General features: G+C 35.3%; 1 protein-coding gene across 18 annotated transcripts in view; it reads right to left on the bottom strand.

Annotated features, from left to right (window-relative positions):
• Nucleotides 1-2,639: 2,639 nt before the first annotated feature.
• The window catches only part of C2CD5 (C2 calcium dependent domain containing 5), a 66,818-nt gene continuing 48,759 nt past the window's right edge, over nucleotides 2,640-20,698 (bottom strand). For 10 of the 18 annotated variants that reach the window (XM_084283818.1, XM_084283819.1, XM_084283811.1 and 7 more), the window contains 11 exons: nucleotides 19,804-19,867; nucleotides 16,689-16,750; nucleotides 15,643-15,741; nucleotides 15,164-15,253; nucleotides 14,286-14,373; nucleotides 13,051-13,137; nucleotides 7,976-8,026; nucleotides 6,893-6,994; nucleotides 5,862-6,052; nucleotides 4,749-4,895; nucleotides 2,640-4,061 (listed from right to left, as the gene is read on the bottom strand). In XM_084283818.1, the coding sequence (XP_084139944.1) occupies nucleotides 3,930-4,061; nucleotides 4,749-4,895; nucleotides 5,862-6,052; nucleotides 6,893-6,994; nucleotides 7,976-8,026; nucleotides 13,051-13,137; nucleotides 14,286-14,373; nucleotides 15,164-15,253; nucleotides 15,643-15,741; nucleotides 16,689-16,750; nucleotides 19,804-19,867 (1,113 nt within the window). In that variant the 3' untranslated portion in view covers nucleotides 2,640-3,929. The other 8 variants (XM_084283820.1, XM_084283821.1, XM_084283826.1 and 5 more) reach the window with 3 other exon arrangements.

Here is a 20,698-nt window from a genome sequence, read left to right as displayed (position 1 = left end):
GAATATTCCATGTGCAAGGTTGTAATTAGTGCGATGTTTCCAAGTCTCACAAGGTTTCTAGGCAGAGATTCTCCTTGGCTGAAGCATTAAGAGCATTTCATTTTAAGAAAATAAAACCTAAATTGCAGTAATTGAACACCCTAGCTCCTCCCCTCCCTACAATTTAAGGGCATATTTCTGTATGCACTAATGAAATGCTTTTGCAACAAAAGTAAATGTCAGCCATTTAATGTGAATGTCCATTTTCATGCTAAATGCCTGCAGGTCAATTGAAACAAAGCCCACTTCCAAAGTGAAATCAACAATTTAAAGCTCCAGCTTCCATTGAGCAATTTGCCCAGGGACTGATAAACACATGAAGTTTGTATCTGTAGTCATCACCAGTGGCTGCATTTGTGAAGACCCAGGTCCATTTTCCAGGTGTTTATTGTGTAGCTACAATGCCAACAGACCCAGCACCACAGAAATCCATCTTTGGCCAGTTCTCATTTTTAGCACCCTATTCACAAGCACAGCGTTTTGATGTCTGGAGTGGGACCTGCTTCTCCCACCAGCTCCCAGCATGACCTTACCGCATTGCTTCACACCTCTGCTCCTACAGCTGTTAAAATGTGAGATACCAGCCAGTTCTGTGAAATGCTTAAGGTCTACCAATGGAAAGTGTTAGCCAATGGGGTCATTGGTAACAATGAGGACCAGCAGCCCGGCTTTCTCTCACACCAGGCACAATTTACACAGCTGAAAAGGAGTTAGGAGTCCCTGAAAGGCAGCATCCCTTCCTGCCACCTGAGACCTTGCGCATGCACTCCAGCCTCCCCACAATAAACACAGGTTATGCAAGCTCTGAACACCTCATGTTTTGCATTTGAAATGCTGTCTCAGCCTGCACCTCAAAACCCAGCTCTCACCCGTGTGGTGCAGGCCCCCAGGGGCAGCAGGACAGGGCCTGGGCAGCCAGGAGCAGGGTGGTCAGGCAGGGCCGTGGGGAGCTGGATCCAGCCCTGCTGTGGCATTGCCAGGGCTGGGGCTGATGTGGGGTGCTGGGGAGAGGCCAGACAGGGACTGTAAGAGCTGCTGGTGTCCCCAGAGCCTGACACTCATCTACAGACAAGGCACGCCACTTACCCTTAATTTGCCTCACTGCTGCTTTGCAGAGCAGATGAAACTCCTACCTCCCAAACCCACAAATTCTGTGAGGCAAGAAGTTTTCTTGCCCATGCAACCTAAAGCTCAACAGATTTGCAGATGCTGCATTTAGCCTAGATATCCGTAACATGCTTGTCAAGAAAGCTCTGTTACTCCCTTAGATCAATCATCCGAGCTTCCATCTACCCATAAGAACAACAAAAAGGAACCAAGCGCTCTCCACAAGCTTCCAAGTCACTGTGAAGGTGGCACTTCAACCACTGCAGAAAGAAGGGCTGCTTTCACTCTACCCTCTGTCAACTTGGATTTCTCAAATGAAGAGAAAGCAGCAAGTTGCATTAGCTCCTATCCCCAAACAGCTGTTCTCAGAGTAGGGTAAAACTCCTGACAAAGCAGCAACGCTTCAGCCATAAATATCTCAATACTGTTTTTCACCTTGCATCTGGAAGTCCCACTTGAGTAGTAAACAGGATTATCTTCCATTAACAGCTCCTGTTTTAGCAGGAACTTCAATGATTCTCTCACAATCAACATTTTGGTCATTTTATCATCACTAAAGGAGTAAAAACAAATTTCATGATTTTCAGCCATTGTGAACTAGCTAAGGAAAAGATGTTGCAGGCACTTAACTCCTCAAAGGTGTTTTGCACACAGATGACTTACGTATTTACCCTGTGTTTTAGTTTTCCTTTCCTAATATCCTCTAATAATTGCCTGAATTTTGTAAGATCTTTTTTTAAGTATGAGAAATATATTAGATATAATGCCCTACGTATTTCAATGTATTAGTTGTGTGTTGTTTATTAAAGAAGAAACTGCATAGAGCAAATTAAGTATACAACTTCCTACAGATTAGGTTAATCCAGCTGAACTAATGAGGAAAGCTGGATATCAATTAGTAACAGTTATATATATATTTGTCACTTCAGGAATAACAATTAAAGAATTACAGTTTCTAGATGAGAAAGCGTTTACTCTAGCTCTAATGAAACACAGTAGATGAAAAATGTAAACTTTCTTTAACTAGCTACGAAATGAAAAAGATGGCATTGATACTCCCATAGAAGCTACCAAATCCCTCCCCTCTATAAAAAAGCTACTCTGTTATTTCAGTCAGTATTGCAATGCTGATTATTTATACTGAAAACAACTTGTGCCAGATCAAAGACCTTCACAAAATTATTCTGCCACCAGCTTCAAAGGGAACAAGATTTCCCTTGCAAAATAATCAAGAGAGCTGCAACTACTCACTGATGATATACCTTACGGTAGTTTTGGCCATAACAGCTACAAAACTCAGAAAAACAATTAGCTGTACGAGAGAAGTGTAAGCACCAAACTCAAACACTTTAAATATAATTACTCAACAAAATTTAAATAAGCAGGTTGTAACACTACTTAAAAATATATGTTTCCCTGAGGAGAAAGGGGACGTGACATTTTTAGTACATATCCAGTGTAAACATTAGCTATTATACTTATAAAAAGGCAAGATATTTTTTACACAAATTTATTGTGCAAAGAATGATTTCCATGCTCATTTACAATGAAATATTTTAACAAATAACCATGCCATTGCTTAATTTCAACACTAAGCAGAATATTTACATTCAAGTTTACATGTTTGTTCAAGTTCCATGTATGACAGTCAGATTTAAGTAAGAATGCATCTTCAGATCAAAGATTTGCATCTTTTATACTAAAATATCACTGCCTTTCAGACATTTACCAGAAATGACAAATTTCCTTTTTTTTGCAGTACCCTCATTTCCCATTTACTGTACCGGAAGAGAAGAACAACTAGCAGAAATTAGCATAGCAAATATATGTCTGTCTCTAATTAGCCAGGCATTTCCCATCTCCAATGGAAAGGAGGCCAGACTATACCTCTGTATACTTTCAGAGAACTGCTAATGTCATCCTTGCAAAAAATCATTCCTTAAGGTAATCAGCCTTATGACAATTCTTTCATAGAACCTCATATATAAAAAGATTTTTTTTTGTCAACATTGAAGTGAAATCTTGTAACAGCACCTAACCCATTATTTATTTATTTATTTAAGTCATAGGGATCATCAGAAGAGCATTATGGTCTGATAGCTTTTCAAAAAAAAAAAAAAAAAAAAAAGACACCCAAAACATATTTCATATGCTACCAATTTAAAAACAAAACAAAACAAAACACAGCAGTTCTCAAACAGTTGAAAAATATTTTTAGTGTGCAGAAATTCAAATTGTAACTTTTAGGTGCTGCTTCTTTCTCTCCTCACTGTATGATCTAAAACAAGTTCAGGCTTCACATTTTATTATCCTGTATCTCTGGGTTCTCCAGCAAAGGTCGCTAATACAGGACTCTCAGTTACCTCCCATCTGGTCCCCACCCCCTTTTTTCTTTAAACTGAGCTGAGAATCAGCTAATACAGTAAGCAAACTCAGAGATGGGTCTGAATTTTAACTTATCATGGGCCCGCTGAACAGCTGAAAAATACAACGGAATTTTTGTTTACTTTCATGTGATGCCTACTATTTCAATGCATAGTTTTCTATGGGTGCTTCTCTTTCCGTATAGGTTTGAAAGGTCCTGTAATTTTAACAAAAAAATCAGAGCATACCTGCCAGTATGCTGTCCTGACTACTGCATAAACCTGAAGGACAAAATATAGTGATTGTCTTAGATTTTGGCTGATGATATTGATGGGAGATACTGATTCTGAAGATGCAAACCTAACATTCCCATATTTCAAACAATCTATTTGACAGAGACCATTTCAGTTTTTCTGTCTTCACGTTGTAACATCTCCTCCAGTACTTGCAGGTTGAGAAACAACTGTAGAAGGTTGCACTGGTAGTATTTCTAACTCAGATTCACGTACAAAGACAACTGCATCTCCACTTACATTTATTAAACACTGGGCCTAGGAAGAAAAAAAAGACAACATACAGTTACCAAACATAAAATAAATAATTATTTAATCTGCACCATATAACTAAACAGATGATACAAATTGCCAGAGATCAAAGAAGGACAAATTATTAGAAAGACAAATTATTATAGGTATGGCAATCTCCGCCATATCCCTTTTATATCCTCTCATGCTATCGAACATGCAGATAGATTCTCCTAAGAACAACAAAAATGGAATACCTGGGTGGTTGTTCATTTCACTACTGTTTTGAATTTATTTCACACACCAAGACAACCAAATTCAGTGGTTTTCTCTTCTAATAAAGCTTCATCCCTTTGTGTTCAAAATGGACTAATTCCATGTAAAAATAATGTAAATACTAACACTGCAGCATCAGAAAAGCTAAGCACTACTGTGCTCTATGTGAGCACTGCTGTGTTCTATGGTTCCTACCATTTACTTCATCCTAGCAAATCTAGTATTTTATGTATTTAACATCAATACCATTTGAGTATTTATGAAGCATATCTGCAGTTTCATGTTAATGTGGGTGTTCAGAAAGCTCTTGGTGTCTTTAAAGAAACATCATGAGAGATCCCGAAGCGCTATGCAGACATGGCTGTACAGGGATCTCTATTTTTTTTAAATATTTCTGTCATACTAATACGAGCACTGTAGTTTCATTTAATAATTTACCTGATTTTTGTTTGGATTCTCCATGAAAACACACTGCTTCATTATGTATGAGACAACTGCATTGCCCCCTAAAGCTGCAACATGTGCTCTCACCATTGCAAACACTTCAGCGATAAAAGCATGGAGAAAGCCACTGACACCACCCTCCTATAATGGGGAAAAGGAAAAAGTATTTTATGTCAGATATTGCAATAAGATGTTGAATACTCTCCTTACGTTTTTATCCACTGAATATTTCAGTAAATCTGAAATTGCATCTTGTACAGAATGTGAAACCCATTCACTGTTTAATCTATCACAGATAAAACACAGACCAATTGAACTTACTGCTTGACTAAAAGAATCACAACTAGGTTATCCATTTGTGATTGATATTCTTTGTAATAAGTGTAGTACATACACCCCATTCTTTTCAGATATTCCTACACCTTTGCAGCATGCAATATTCAATTGACATTTGAGTAATGAGCTCTTCTTTCATCAGACAGAGTACTGACATTTTTTTTTTTTTGTGTAGCAGACACAGAATAATTTACACCGAGGACTAAGAATCATTTACACTTTCAGGAAATGAATAGTAAGGAATGGCCACCACCTTTTGTCACCAACTACCATAACCAAAGTATAAAGCAATACAAACACAAATATAGCTAATTATGCTTCTGTAGAATCTGAGACGATACTACTTAAGTTGGATATAATGACCATTCTTTTGACTCTGTCACAACCTTGGGGCAATACAATACAACTTGTTGGAGTCCCACTGCCAGTCAGATCCCAACTCCCAGTTGTCCCAATTCCCACTGCCAGTAAGATCCATTTTTTCACATAGTTCTGTTTAAGAACTTATTGGTTTAATATTATACCCAAAACAGCCATCAACAATGGCCCTAGGGTAAGCAGCCCTTTCTTAACAATGCCGAACACAGAAACGCTCTATTACGACAAAAGCAACATGATACAACTCAATCCCCATTCAGCACCTAGCCTCAAATGACAAAAAAAAAAAATCAATTCTCTATGCCATACCTCAACTCAAACCTCTGCAGACATTATATGCTTAGCCTTGATTATTATAATAAACAAAGTGCAAATCCCTGATACACAGCTCACCTCACGTAAAGAAGTAGTTTCTCGTATAAAAAACATGTTGATTATCCCAAGATACTTGGTTATTTTTGCTCCAGGTATAAAAGAAAGAGGTGTCATCTTAACAACTGAGACAGTAGAATTAGCACATGATGGAAAAGAACGATGCCGTAAGTATCCCTCAGCCAATGGACTTGCTTTATCAAGTGAAGCAGCTAAAAAGATGAAAAAGAAAGAAGAGAAAGTAACTATCAAGAAAGATCAATCACTGTTTCTTAACACACAACAACTCTTCTTTATGGTTTCCAAATAGCTTGGTGACAACATTCAGCTGCCTGTGATGCTCAGCCATATGTGAGAAAGGAAATTATCATGCAATGCATGCAAAAGGAGACAAAAAGCTGAAATGGAATTTATTTGGAAGAGTGGCATTCCTGCAAAAGAAAACATTGAGGCGAGTAGCTGCACATACAACAATCAGTTATAAAGTGAAGGTAAAGAAAAAAGTGCCAACATTTTGAAACACATATTCTGCTGAAGGAACAAATTATTATAGGAAGTGTGAAAGTTGTTGTGTTTCCCCAGTGCAGCATTTTCCATTAAAACAGATATTAATCTCTACTAATTTAAGCAAGATAGTCAGACCTGTGGCCAAAGAACTGCTGAAAAATAACTCACCACTTGCTAATTTAGTGACCATTGCCTTGACTGTCACCTTGGTGATTGCTTCCTGTTTCTCACCAAAAATTTTCCAAGATCATACATACACCTACATCCATGCAGTGTATGTTATATAATTAGTAGGCGTACACATTTATCGATAACTAATTTTTACTAAGTGAACAGAAATACTGTATTTTGCTCTTTATGATACTGGTTCATAAACCCTGTATTAGCTTACACAGACATTAACAATGTCGGCAGTTTTCACACTCAGGTATTCATTCTATATGTGGTCTGAAATACTACTGCTGGGCAAGAAACTTCACTATTCACCACTGGGAAATCAGAGATATGTCTCAGATTATCATAACGTGGTAGAAACAGCCGCCTACTTGTCTTAATTGATCCGCGCCTTATGGTCTGAGCTTTCAGTTTAATGAGCTCTATCCAGCTGTTGCATCTGTCTGCAAAGGAACTGTAATCAATTGACGTTGCTGAAAACACAGACAGAAAAACAAAAGAAAAAAACAAAGAAAAAAATATGGATGATGTCTCTTGCTCATCTCAATGCTCCTTCTGAGGAAGCAATTATCTGTCTGAGAGAGAATGAACATCCCTTTCCAGGTCTGTTTAAAGGAAAAGTTACAGTAAAGGTCTGGAATTGTCCAAACCAGTGTACCAATTTCTGGTGAGGTCACTGTTGTGAACCAAATGCCTGACTGGGACTTCATCACTGAAAAAACATGCAAATACAGTCATTAATGCCTTATGCTAGATTTTATTTTATTTTTAAATCCCATGTTAGGTATTAAGCTCTCATTTCTTTAAGCTTATCTAAGTCTTGTTTAATTTTCATTGCTATTCTTTTCCTCCTGAAGAGCTGCAGATAGTGATTTAAAATTCCTAACTACCACTAACTAACCCAGAGACTGCAAAAAACATTGGTGATGATAATAAGAGTCACAAGCTGAAACAGCACCTCAGTTTTAAACACAAATGAATTTTCCTTAACAAAAATTCTATCCTTCTTCCCCACCCGACATTATCATTACAACAAGGACTAGAGTTGTTTCTGTTATGACTTTTTGGTATTAGTTGCAGTGGTGTTTGCATTTATTTAAAAACAAAAATTTTGCAAACACCATTTCTTCATCATCCTGAAGAAATGGAAGGAACACATGCTAACTTTAAATTAAGACAGCATTAAAAGCAAAAAAGCTCTCTCTCGGAAAACTAATTTTCTGGCAGATAAAGTGATCTCAATATATTTGGCAGAGACACATCTATTATTAAGAAATCTGACTTCTGTAATTATAAAACATCAAAATACTATGATATTATTAAGCCACACCAGAGCATGCATTCTCAGTTAACTAGTAAACACTTCCTGGATTAAGATACATCCAAAAAGAGTATACCAATGTCCTAAGAATGCTTATTCTGTTCTGGCATATGGCTAAATTAAGTAAACTCACCTCTCTGAGCAGCAGGAATACCTGTGTGGGAACTTGCACCCTCCAGGACTTCTATTAAAATAAAATGAATTTCACTCAGATAATATATGAGCACTGATAACTGAGAGTCATGTAGGATGTGACTAACAGCCTTCTTTTTACAAAAAAGTTTTAGAGTAAAATATCAGAAAAACCTTCTATATGTACTGTGCTATGTAATCTACCTTGATAACACAAATTAATTATAAATTAGTATAGCTTACTAAATCTGTCTTGCAAAAAGCTTATTTGTTAAACAGTTCTGACAGCAAATATACTATGTACAGACATTTAATATTTAGCTTAACGTAAACAAACAAGAGTTTATGTTAGTTTGTTACAGAAGTCAAACTTCAAAGTTTATTCGAAATAAAGGAATACCCAACTTTTTTCCCCTGCCATCCCTTAAGCAACAGCAAAGATTGTCAGTAAAAAAGGAAAAACTGAGATCAATTATGATTTTTCTTTGAACACAAGGCAATAAATAAGCTCAACAAGTAACAGCAAGAAACAGCAAGCTTAAAGTCAGTGATCAGAATTGCCATCTATATTTTTTCCTGTAAGAAGTGCCTTTCATCCCATTTACACTTTTCTTGGCACACTTACCAGTTCTTTAATCAATAACAGAGAAACAAGTAAATATACCCATCACTTCCAGCACATTTACTCTCATCACCCCTCGCAGCACAGGAATAAAGTTCTTAGAAATAATGGTCCAATGAAGACTGTGATTCTCATTCTTCTGGTAGATGAATTTATGGTCTATTGCTACAGTCTGCCACTACAGAAACTGGGTGTCAGTCTAACTTTTATCTGGCCTTTCAACTTCTAGTAACTCTTAAAATGCGATCTGAATGCAAAAATAAATTTAGTCTATATTATGCCAGGAGCTGCTATTTAACCTCACAGTTATTACTTCTGCATCTTTTATCACGATAACAGATTAGACTTTCAAAACGGTCATAACTTAGGCAATCTACCATAGCAACATCTCTGATAAGCAGTGAGCAGAAAAGGTCCTACTTACAGTGATGTGTCATAACACAAGAACTGGTGAGTGGCACACAACTTTTCCTGCTTGTGTGTTGAAGAGGTGGCAAGCATGCTGAGTCTCTGTGAAAGGGATGATGGATTCTTCCTTCCAACTTAAGATACCTAATCATTCTTGCTCCCTTTATAAGAAGGGGCAGACATTTTTAGGGCATGATGCATCTGATCCTAAAATGAACCTTTATTTTAGGATAAGCTATTCTGTGTCCCAGTAGTGTCTATTTATCTGCATCAACTGTAATAGTCATCTAGGTAAGATCAGAAGTAAATACAAGCACTTTTGTTCACATGAATCCCATTCATAGTGAAATATTAAATCTTTAAGTCCTCGGGAGAATTAGGAAAGCCTGGCTTTAATACCAATTGCAATTAAACCACTGGCAACATTTATGCACTGCTGCTGGTAAGTTTAAGAACAATATAACAACAGCTAAGATTTTTCCCTATGACTTATACTGAAGAATAAACAACACAGGAATGAGGATACTGCAAATGTTACCCTAAAAGAAACCATTCACTGTGAAGACCAGATGTCAGCCAGGGTAGCAGTGTCTTACAGAGAATGTGTTAGAAGAATAATGTATACTCAGGCCTCAACCTTTGACATTAGGACTGTCAGAACTTTAACAGAAAGCTATTTTATTATACATGTCTCTAGTCTCACACATTTTCTGATCAATTCAAGCACAGCAAAAGCCATTTAACACCATTCTAACCCTACCTCACATCAATTAAGAACATCTAACAGGATATTGGCAGACATCCAATGCTTTTCAAAACTTACATTTCTTCTCCTATGTTCACTTGCACACACACACAGCTCTCCGATTACAGATGATTTTATGAACATCTTTGAAGAAAATAAAACCTCACAGATATGGACTAAACTACAAATAGTCCATCTTAATAGACCCTAGTTTGCCTCTTTACTTTCTGGTAATTTTAGTCGTATCAGGAACTGATATATAAAGTACAGGTTAGAATTTCTCCCCCCCTTCCTATATATATCTATATAGCTAGATTAGATGCATCTGGAACATTCTACTGTTGAGTACCGTCAAACTCTGTATGTTCAAAGATCATATTGCTTAAACAGTACATGAGATTTGGCGCTAGAAAAGCAATCATACACAATGGCTTAATCTCTATTCCAAGGCTATAACATACACCTCATTCAATCTCAAAACTTTTATGAAAATTGCTAAACTAAATTGGAGAACTTAACTCCACATTTGCAGTTTGTGTCTAAAATATTATTCAGCTGCATTACCTTCATACTTGTTATTGACAAGTAACAATTTTCATGGTAATAAGGAATGACATCCAGTCCAGTGAAAGCATCACTCTCAACTCCACTGCAAACAACACAATCTCTGTAATTACCATACTGTATGCTAGATACTACAGTGCATGGTAACATTTTTTTAACAAACTATGCCACAGTAGAAGTATTTAGTTACATATAACTTGGTACAATATTTAAGTCTTGTTTGAGTATTACAGTGTACATATGTAATCTATTTTTATGTTTTCTGCTCCTTGGCATGTTTTTTGAAAAGCCCTTTTGCATCACAGAATAATACCTAGAACCAGAAAATAAAGCAAAATTTCTCATCACTCTTTTTATGTGCCTGCCTGTTGGCCAGGGATTCGACACCTGTATGTAAAATAGCATTTTGTTAATTCTAACAGATTACATTAGTGTCCTAGTAAGTGTTAAACTCCTTTAAACTTTACAGTCATCCTCAGGGCCCTGACAATACACAGGCATGTGAGAACAGAAAAGTAGATTCCTCAAGTCCTTCGTCAGACTCCTACCCTATCACCCCCCAAAAATCCCCACATTCCACTGCTGGGGGTGGGAAAAGAAGGACCACACAACTCCTAACACCACTAGATATGAGCAAGACTCCCCAGGAAAAGGCTCCTAACTCACTTTCAGCTCAGCTCATGTAATAACATGTAGTATCTAAAGAGTACTCGAGTTTCTCCACACTGCACACCAGCAGCATAGAACAAGATAAGCAACTAACTAATATGGAAATCAGGCCAAATGCAAAAACAGAAGTGGAAAAAACAAAGAACTCAAAACAAACAATCCTCTTGTAAGCTGTCAGTTTTGAGAATCTTATGTTTTGAGAGTAGAAGAAAAATTCAGATGAAACCATGACTTTCCCCTTCCCGTTTTTTCTTTAATCTCTCCCTAATGAATTATTTTAAGCTGGATTAATGCAAAAATTAAAAGCTGCTAAGTGAAAAACAACCTATCAAATTTTTTTTATTTCAAGGGAAGTAACTTTTTATATAATATATATAATAAGGTCATTATATAATAAGGTTGTATAAAAATACTTGAAAAAATAACAATCTTACAGAAAAATAAGGAAAAAAGGTCATCAGTATATTAAACAAACTGCTAAGTAAGTATAACTACTGGGAAGCCTCAATGCCTACTTGTGAAGAAATGACAGATTAAATAATTATCTAGTTGAAAGCCTCTGAAGTGAACTTCAGTACAACATCGATTGTAAAGACTTCCCAGAAGAGTTATACACATAAGCAGGCTACCCTCTACTGGTCAGTGCCTATTTTACAACTAGCACAATCTAGGGACAATGAATAGACATTACTGCTCAGTTATACCGTACAGGCAAGAATGACATTTTAAATCAAAAGGCTAATAAGATAACTGATGCCTATAAAGAACATCTTGCTTTCAAGAACTTAAAGAAATGCACTGATTGTTTTAAACAAAACTAAAAGCAAGCTAAATGACAAAATTGCATCACCTTCAAGCAATAACTTTTGCTGCTACATAAGTGATATTAATGCTACATTATTTTCCTCAACCATAACCAGTAGACTTGGAGGACAACAACAAAAAAAAAAAAAACAGAGACTGTTACACATGGGACTAATCAATAGAATTTGCCATAGTATTTAACACACAGGTTCCCTTTTTGTGTATTAAATCCTGAACCTCAAAATCATGACACAATCATAGAGCAATGAACACTGAGCTCCAGTACTTAAAAACCAAGTATTCAGTGCCTCAGTGAAAGAGAGTGCAAGTTTTGAAGCGTCTCTACTACAGAAACATTCTGGTACTCAAAAGTTTATCCTGGTCAGTAATTTCTGGGTAGCTCCTCTTTTTGAGGATGAAAGGTTGGTATTATCATAGCACTAACAATTAGAAGTTAAGCAAAGAAAAATGTATTATAATAAAAAAATACAACACAATGAGAATATCATTGCTGAAATTAAACTGACCTCTGAAAATACAAACAAACATGGTAGACATCCTCCTTTACAGAACTGGTATAACAGAAAAAGAGGAGCTGTAACATTTTAGCAAAAATATTTACAAAATTCACATATACTAAACTTCCTATGCCTAGCAGAATGGTGGGCAGATTACCCTCCAACAGCATGCAAGAAAGAAAATACAGCTGATTTCAATGAAGGCTGCTTAACAGCTACAGAAGTGCTGCATGGTACAAGTTGTTTATTATACAAGTTTAAGCCACTTCACCTCAAAAAAACTGCACGCAATTTTGCTCAGCCAAAACACCAACATTTGCTAGATAAAGTATTTCCCACCACGAAAAATATGACATAAGTTATTTGAAGCTGACAATAAATTCATGGAGTTGATCTGTATGGGCCATCCCTAGAAGCAAAGCAGTGTGAGGCAAGCCCAATTATAAAGTAATTTATAATTCTTTAAGTGAAACGACACCAAACATTCAGTAGTTTTACATTTCCTATACACTGAATACAACAAAAGAACTACGGGAAACCCACAAAGGAACATAAGTAGAAAAATTAGCCAACTTATCAGACTCTCAAAAAAACTGGCTTTAGGAATGAGCATATCCATTATGCTTATGTAGTACAAAATATTAAAAGCATGTGAAAATACAGATTTAAGGCTACTGCAACAGTGAAAGAGTAGTAGTCAAAATCAGTAAAAAGCAAAGAGTTCACTGTTCTTCCATTTAACCAACCTTTAGCTGGTGAGAATGGTTGAGAAGCAAGGGGATCAGAGCTAAGTTCCAATGGAAATTGTAGCTGTTCTTCATTGTCTGTTGATGCTTCAAAGAAAACATACCAAGTTGATAATTTTTCCAAAATGTTTTGCCAGTTAATAATAAGCACTACAGATTCAGTTTAGTTCGGTCTGACCAGAACACATTTTTTCAGCACATGAACACTGTTCTGTTGCTGTTCTGTATGAACAGTTAGATGCTTGACAGGAAAGCCAGATGCAAAATTGAACAGAACCTGTGTTCTATTTATTAGAATTCAGTATTTTCAGGAGAAAAAAAAAAGAATATTAAGTCAATTCATGTATCTTACACTTGACTCTGATATATGTTACAGTAAAAAGCACATATTTAGCTATATGTTACAGTAAAAAGCATAATTTCACGTAAGAGGAAAACCATTTATTGTTCCTATTGAAGAAGGTAATGTATAACTCATATTTATAAAAACATAGGGCTCTGTGTTCTACTGCTAAGTTTCATTCTACAGAATGGAGTATCTTCAAGGCCTGTCTAAATTCCTATGTCCAGACTGCATACATACATTTCTAGCGTATGATGGTGCTTTGTTATGAGAAAGACAAAGGCAGATTGCAGTAGACTTCTCCCTCAACAATGCTACATGTTTTCACTGATCTCAAACAATATCACTGAACTACTTACGGTTTTCGTTTTGTTTTGTTGTTTTGTTTTGGGTGTTGTTTTTGTTTTGTTTTGTTGTTGTTGTTTTGTGTGTTTGGTTTTTTTTTTTAAGTATTATGAGTAACTTACTTTATGTCTTCTTGAAATAAGGATAGGATTTGTTAGTTTTAAGCACAAATATTCTCTAATGACTTACATCATGTACTTCAGAACACAATGAAAACATTGTCATCTGTTACATGAATATTTTTGTCTAATGAATTCAAAGACAGTACACAGAATAAGGAAATACCAAACATTTCTTTCATATGACTATAAGTTTGTTGATTAGGTGCAAACAAATACCTACTACCTGATAACTAAGTCACTGTGCTGGAGGTCACATACCTGAACTCTAAAAACCCATGTTATGATTTTACAGAACTACCCTGTAAAAACTGTGTATGTGTAATTGCAATTAAAATGTAGATTAATTAGGTATCAGGATAAATAAAATTTTTAAAAGTGAGAAAAAAAAGATTCTCTCTCATGTTTATGTGCGTCGCAACATTTACCTCTTTGCTGTGATTTTTCTATAGGGGGTTTACTGGCTTGTAATGCTTGGTTTTTGTCAAATGTAATTGCAACAGCTGTGACTGCAATCTGCAAATCAGAAATATATATTACTAACTTAATCTCTCATGCAAAGTCCAAAAAGATTTTTGGGAAGGGAAAAAAAAAAAAAAACAGGAAAAATCAACACAACAATAAAACACAACCACTGATTTTGCCACAGGAAAACAGCGAAGGGGAAAAAAAAAAAAAACTAAGTAGATACAATAAAAACCTTCACAGGTTTATAATCATTTTATAAACATTTACAGATCACTTTTAAATGATAATTCTAAGGTCTGTTAGTACATACATCTGACAGGATATAATTTTATTCATGTTTGTTCATTCATTTTTAGTGAAGTGACAAAAAGAATCAAACTCATTACTATTTTTGCAAGAGAAAAAGATGTTTAATTACCACAAGAATTATGCTATACTTAAAAAACATTTTGTTTTAAAAATATTAAAGTATATTGCATCATCTTGAAACTGAAAAAAAATACTTAGAAACTGGTATACAATATTCTTACAGAGTATGTGATGAAATCTTTCAGTGGGTATCTGATCAGGGCTTTTTGTTTCCTATCTAGCTAAAGAGATGTCATTAGATACACCATGATCAGGAAACATCATGCAATCCCATGATTCACAGAACTGGTGACTCGATAGGTCACCCCTTTTTCTTCACAGAACATTACAGCCTTAAGTTTTACTTCAGAATTCCCCAGACACGTTAGTAATCCAGTTCTAGCCCAGTTTACTCTCAGCAGCACATGTTAATTGAAGGCCAAAACTGACACGCCTATATGCTGAAAATCAAAAGAAGCAGTTTACTTACCTGAACTATTTCATCCTCTGGTAGAGCAACTGTGAAATTTACATGACAAAGGCAGCAAGGAACCATAGATCGCAGTTTGAAATACAAGCTCTGCCAAAGACAAAACATCATTTGTGTTAGGTTTAAAAAAAAAAAAAAAAAGTACGGTATACTTCAGAAAAATTAAACATCGAAATTCATAGCAGAAATCATCTAATCATGTTAATTTTTCTTGAAGAATTAGAAGTCTGAAGTCAGGATAGAATAGTTGTCTTTATATCAGTTTCCAAAATACACTACCAATCAAAGGATTCATTCTAATTGAAAAAGCTTCAGAAATCCTTGATATATTAAGGCTGAATCTATCTTTAGAGTAGCTTACCAGGCCCCGTGTAGCCTAAACATGCAAAGCAATTATGAAGAAAATGTTATTTTCAATATAGCCTCACTTCGCTTCCACATGAACAACTCAAAATATGTTTGAAATCAATGATTCTTACCTTCAGCAGATTCTCACAGAGATCATTGAAGTTCTTATTAAGTGTTTGATTTGTTAGATTAATGTTGCTTAATCTGGATACTCTTACTGCTGTGAACATCTGAATTAGAAACAAACACACTTTTTAAAACACAGGTCTATCATATTAAAAACATAAATTCATAAAGAATATAAGTAACTCATAACACAGTTAAGAAAAAAAAAGAGAGAGAAATACGAAGGAAAGGGAAAAAGCTGTAGCCAGTCAAGTAAAACACTTGTTGCTCAAAACTTTGAGGCAAAATTTCTACAAACCATTGCTTATGAATATATGAAAAAAGTGATTAAGCAAGATATGAAATACTGTATGTCATTTTCACTTGCTTCATAAAGCAGTCATGCTACCACCTACATGATTTTCAACAGCAGAAATAAAATTTATGTAAATCACATACAATAATGGACTGTCATAACAGATACACTGACAATCCCATCAACCTGAAAGCATGTTGCTAACACAGCCATAGTTTTCAGATTCGACCTGTACTTCTGCAAAGCACAGTCTTACACTGTATCAATTTACATCTGTTTTACATGGGACTGAACTGTATTGTACAACACTCATTAAAGTGTTTAAACTTCATTATTAACAGAATTCTCCTACCTCCAGATTTGGTTTACAAATTCTTACTCATCTTAACCTATTAATGTTATCATACTCAGAATCTCACATAACACCTTCAACACCTGTTTAAGAGTCTGTAAAACCTAAAAAACTATTAAGAATGCCCGAAAACTTAAAATTCCATATTTTACTGCAGATACTTTCTAACTCACGTTATTTTAATAAATTGTTAGATAACAGCATTTTAAAAAGCACAACAATATATACTCTTATACCCTACTTTTCTGACCCAAATATCACTTGTATTTCTAACACAAGAGTATCCTTTAAATTTATCTTTCAAAATCAGCGTACTTCAGAGATTGCTTAAATTACTACTTCATATTTCAACCCAATTTGGAAAAAAGCTCTTTTTTTTTTTTCTTTCTTCCAAATAACCTTACTTGAATTTCTGGTGTCCAGTTATTTATACCAGGCATAATTTCTGTGTTGCAACTGTAAAAACCTGTAAATAAAATATTTGGGAAAATTATGTTGTACATTGAAATATCAAAATACTTTTAAAGAAACGTATACAACATCATTTGAAATTTTCCAAGTAATTCCCCTCAAGCATTCCTGAATACTGGATAATAACATAAATATAAGAACACATAGCTTCTGTTATTTATACTGAAGTGAAAAACTAATAATAGAGATGGAACTCACCACTTCTAAAACAAATACTCTGACTACAGAACTCTTATTCTGAATACTTCTTGAAATACCAAAAAGCAAGACTAGAGGCGTCATCGTGTTGAGACTAAATAGTATGAAATGCAACACTGAGTTACTCCCCATGGGTACTAAGTAGCTCATGTCCCATGATGCTAAGATGACCTGGTGAGACATGCTCCCTGACTGCTTCGCATAGCCACTTCTCCCAGACCCTGTGAAACAAGAAACTCCCAGCTAGCTGATCCTGAGGAAGAAGAAGCATGCAAAGTGTATTCTTCATCATTTGCTCTGATGAAGAATACACTTCAGCATTCTCAACACCAAAATCCACTATTTAGTTTGAATAAACTAAGTACAAATGAGGAAGCTTACTAAAAAGATGCTTGCTGGAGAAGCTAAAAGCTAACCCTTGACAGACAGCATAGAGATTCTTTGAAGATACTGCCTAAAGACTGGAGTACAAACTCCTAGCACTTACTAATAGAGACTTGAAAAGACTGAAAAAAAGGATAATGACTGAACAGCACAGTAAGAGAAGTTATCCAAAGCAAATAAGCAACCTTGAAAATCTGAATATACACCTAATTTGTCCAAAAGAGAAAAATCTGGTGGGCTCTGTATCAATGCACAAAATTAGCTAGAAAAGAAATTGTGAATCAGCTTGCAAAGGGTATAAATATGAGTAAGTTTTCTTTCAGAATATCAAAAGCAGAAATCTTGTTGAAAAATCAAGTTAAGACAGAAAGAATATTCAGATAAGTTAATGATAGCAGAAAAATATGCATTTTTTGTATCAATGTTCACCATGGCAGTGAAGGTTTCCATAATGGTAGAAAACCCTTGTTTAGTGTTCATCTAAGAACTTGTCTTAAATTAAAGTTTCTGAAGAATTTATTGGACAAATGGGCAAAATAACAAGTAAGGAATCATATAAACAACTGGAAAGGGAAAAGATGAAATAGCTGACTAACTGCAATTAAACTCTCACTTAAAATTACCTTGCTACCAGAGGAAAGGATCCTTTCATCTTCTGGTAGTGAGATGCCTTGAAGTAACTGGGAGCTAGTAATTTGCTTAGTACAGATATTGATATTACTGGTCTGTCAAAGGTACTCTAGAAAATGAAGTTCATGGGCACATAGAAAAGCAGAACACTGAAGAGAAGCCAATATTACTTTTGCAAATAAACTGATGTCTTACACATCCAACAGAGTTCTCTGAAGGAATCAACTAACACGTAAACGAAAGGCTGACACAATCTATTTTGGACATCAAAAGACATTTCCTAAGATCCTTCACCAAGGACTCTTCAATAAAACAACATGCTCAAGGGTAGAATAGAATACCATGAAGAAAATATAATTGATTAAAAGACTAAACAGTGTCAGAAGAAATGGCCAGTTTTCACAGTGGAGACATTTTTAACTCAGGGTTGTATGCTCTCAACATAACTTATCTACAAAAGAGGAAAAAATGAGGCAACTGCTGACAGCCTTATTTTAGGGTAGTAAAATCAACTGCAGTGGGACCTACAATAGATAATAAGTTGATAATAGATGAAAATCAATATAAAAAAACAATTCATGCACGCAGAAAATTTTAACATCATATATACAATGACAGATTGTATATAGAGACTATGAGGAATAAAAAAATTGGTTCTAATAATAGATAACTATGATAAAGATAGTTCTGGATTCAACAGAACTTAAATACTAATAGCAATTATAAGGAACGGAACATTTATATTCTCAGATGCATGGTAAGCTCAAAAAGAAAAAGAGGGATGACAAGTATGACCAAACATCCCATGCAACTTCTGTATAATCAACAGCTACATTAGCCTCTTATCCAGATCAAAGAGTTCCACTGAGGGGCATATGACAGATGTCTGTAAAGCCATAGATGGCATAAAGGAGACTGAGAAAGCAATGATTCATATTTTCCCCAATACAGTAAGGAAGAAAAGCAAACGAAGTAAGATGGTCGCGGATTCAAAACAAACGTAAGGAAATGGGTATAAGGGTGCATGTTCTGATGCAAAATTCTACAAACACTGAAAGCACGTGGATTTAAAATGCAAACACCCAAATGCACAGAAGAGTTTGACAAAAAGCTATGAATTACACATAAAATATCCTTCTCTTGGGATGCTGCTGAACTACGAACTCCTAGCAGACTGTTTTTTGTTTGTTTGTTTTACTTGCTCTTAATTTAATGCAACACACATTCTTGACTAATCGCTGTTAGCAAGCTGACATTGGGTGATAAAGTACACCTCTTCCAGTGTTGGATTCTTAAATAACTCTTAAAGAAATACATCTATAAGCACACTTAAGTTAAAAACTACTGTTGTTCCTATTGTGTGACCTTATTGCTTTCTATAGAAAATCACTAACATTTGAGTTGACAGTATAGCACAATCATACAGTAAGGAAAATACATATGTACCAGATAAACAAGACTGCTATAGAAGGGCAAATTGCTCACCTCAAATTAAAACGTTCCTGGAATACAAAACCACTATGTCACATTATGCGCCTAAAAATACTTGAACAACATATTATGCTCCATATGCCTGTATCAATTAACTACAAATTTACAACAGTACAAATCAGTGATATACAACATGCCACACAAATACTGTGTTTACCTGTTTTCAGTACAGATCAATCCCCATAGAAGTCTTAGGGACTTATTCTTCCCAGGTATGTCAGACAAACTGAGCGCTTCAAGACAATTTTCACTTTAACTTAGAATGTTCTATTTTGCCCAGTATGTCATAAAAATGAGGTTATACAGGCTACAGTATAAATTAGAAAAATATGTTTGTAACTATACCAGAAGGTGGTGGAGCATCTGTCAGTAAAGAATGTACATCTTCCATTGCATCTGTATCATCAATCTGGAAAAAAAGTAGTAATAGATAAAAATCATGTTGCTCTTCCAGCCATAAGTCTCAGAAAGATGTAAAAACAAGAGATCATGTAAAGAGATAAGATGTAAAAATCAAGAGATCTGCATCTGACAGTTAAGGAGAGATTTTCAAAAAGGATTCCATCAACCAGACTTCTTAATCTAATCCAGCAGTCTATGGCGTGCTTAACAGTTGGAAAGCAGTTACCTTAATTAAATGGTATTAAAGTAACACACCCAGAACACACAGGAACTGCACTAGATAATAACAAAAAGATAATTTCTAAAACAATTTAAAATACTGAACAAGGTTTTACACAACTTAGAACTAGAGCCTTGACTATGAAAGCTCTCATGAAGTCTATAATTATACTAATGTGATCATTCCCTGCCTCTTCCGGTGCCAGATAAAAATCTTTCCAAGACTTTAAAAAGCCTTGTTCAGGGTAAGCAATGGAAAATCAAACAGGAAAAAGGCACATTTTGGGGTTATTATTTTTCCTGTTGAAATAAACTCTGACACACTCAGTTTGTAAAGACTTTTCTTATTTTAGGTCAGACTGAAAACACATCTACCCCTGCATTCTGTAAATATTTTTGTGCTCTTTTTACATAGATTCATTGTCTTACTGATCTGCAAGAGATCCAAGTTTACTTTTAAGCTTCTGACATTTTTTTACCATGTTTTTTGGAAATTGCTTTTATCTTAATTCCAGTATTAAGTGGTTTTCTGTCATGTACTGCTTCTCCTTGACACACACACACAGCTTTCTCATTTTAAAAAAGCAAAAGGAGAGTACTTTGATGTTGTTAAATACAG

This window comes from Netta rufina (genome assembly GCF_964035555.1).
Source record: "Netta rufina genome assembly, chromosome: 1".
NCBI lineage: Eukaryota > Metazoa > Chordata > Aves > Anseriformes > Anatidae > Netta > Netta rufina.
This window is presented reverse-complemented; position numbering and strand designations above follow the sequence as displayed.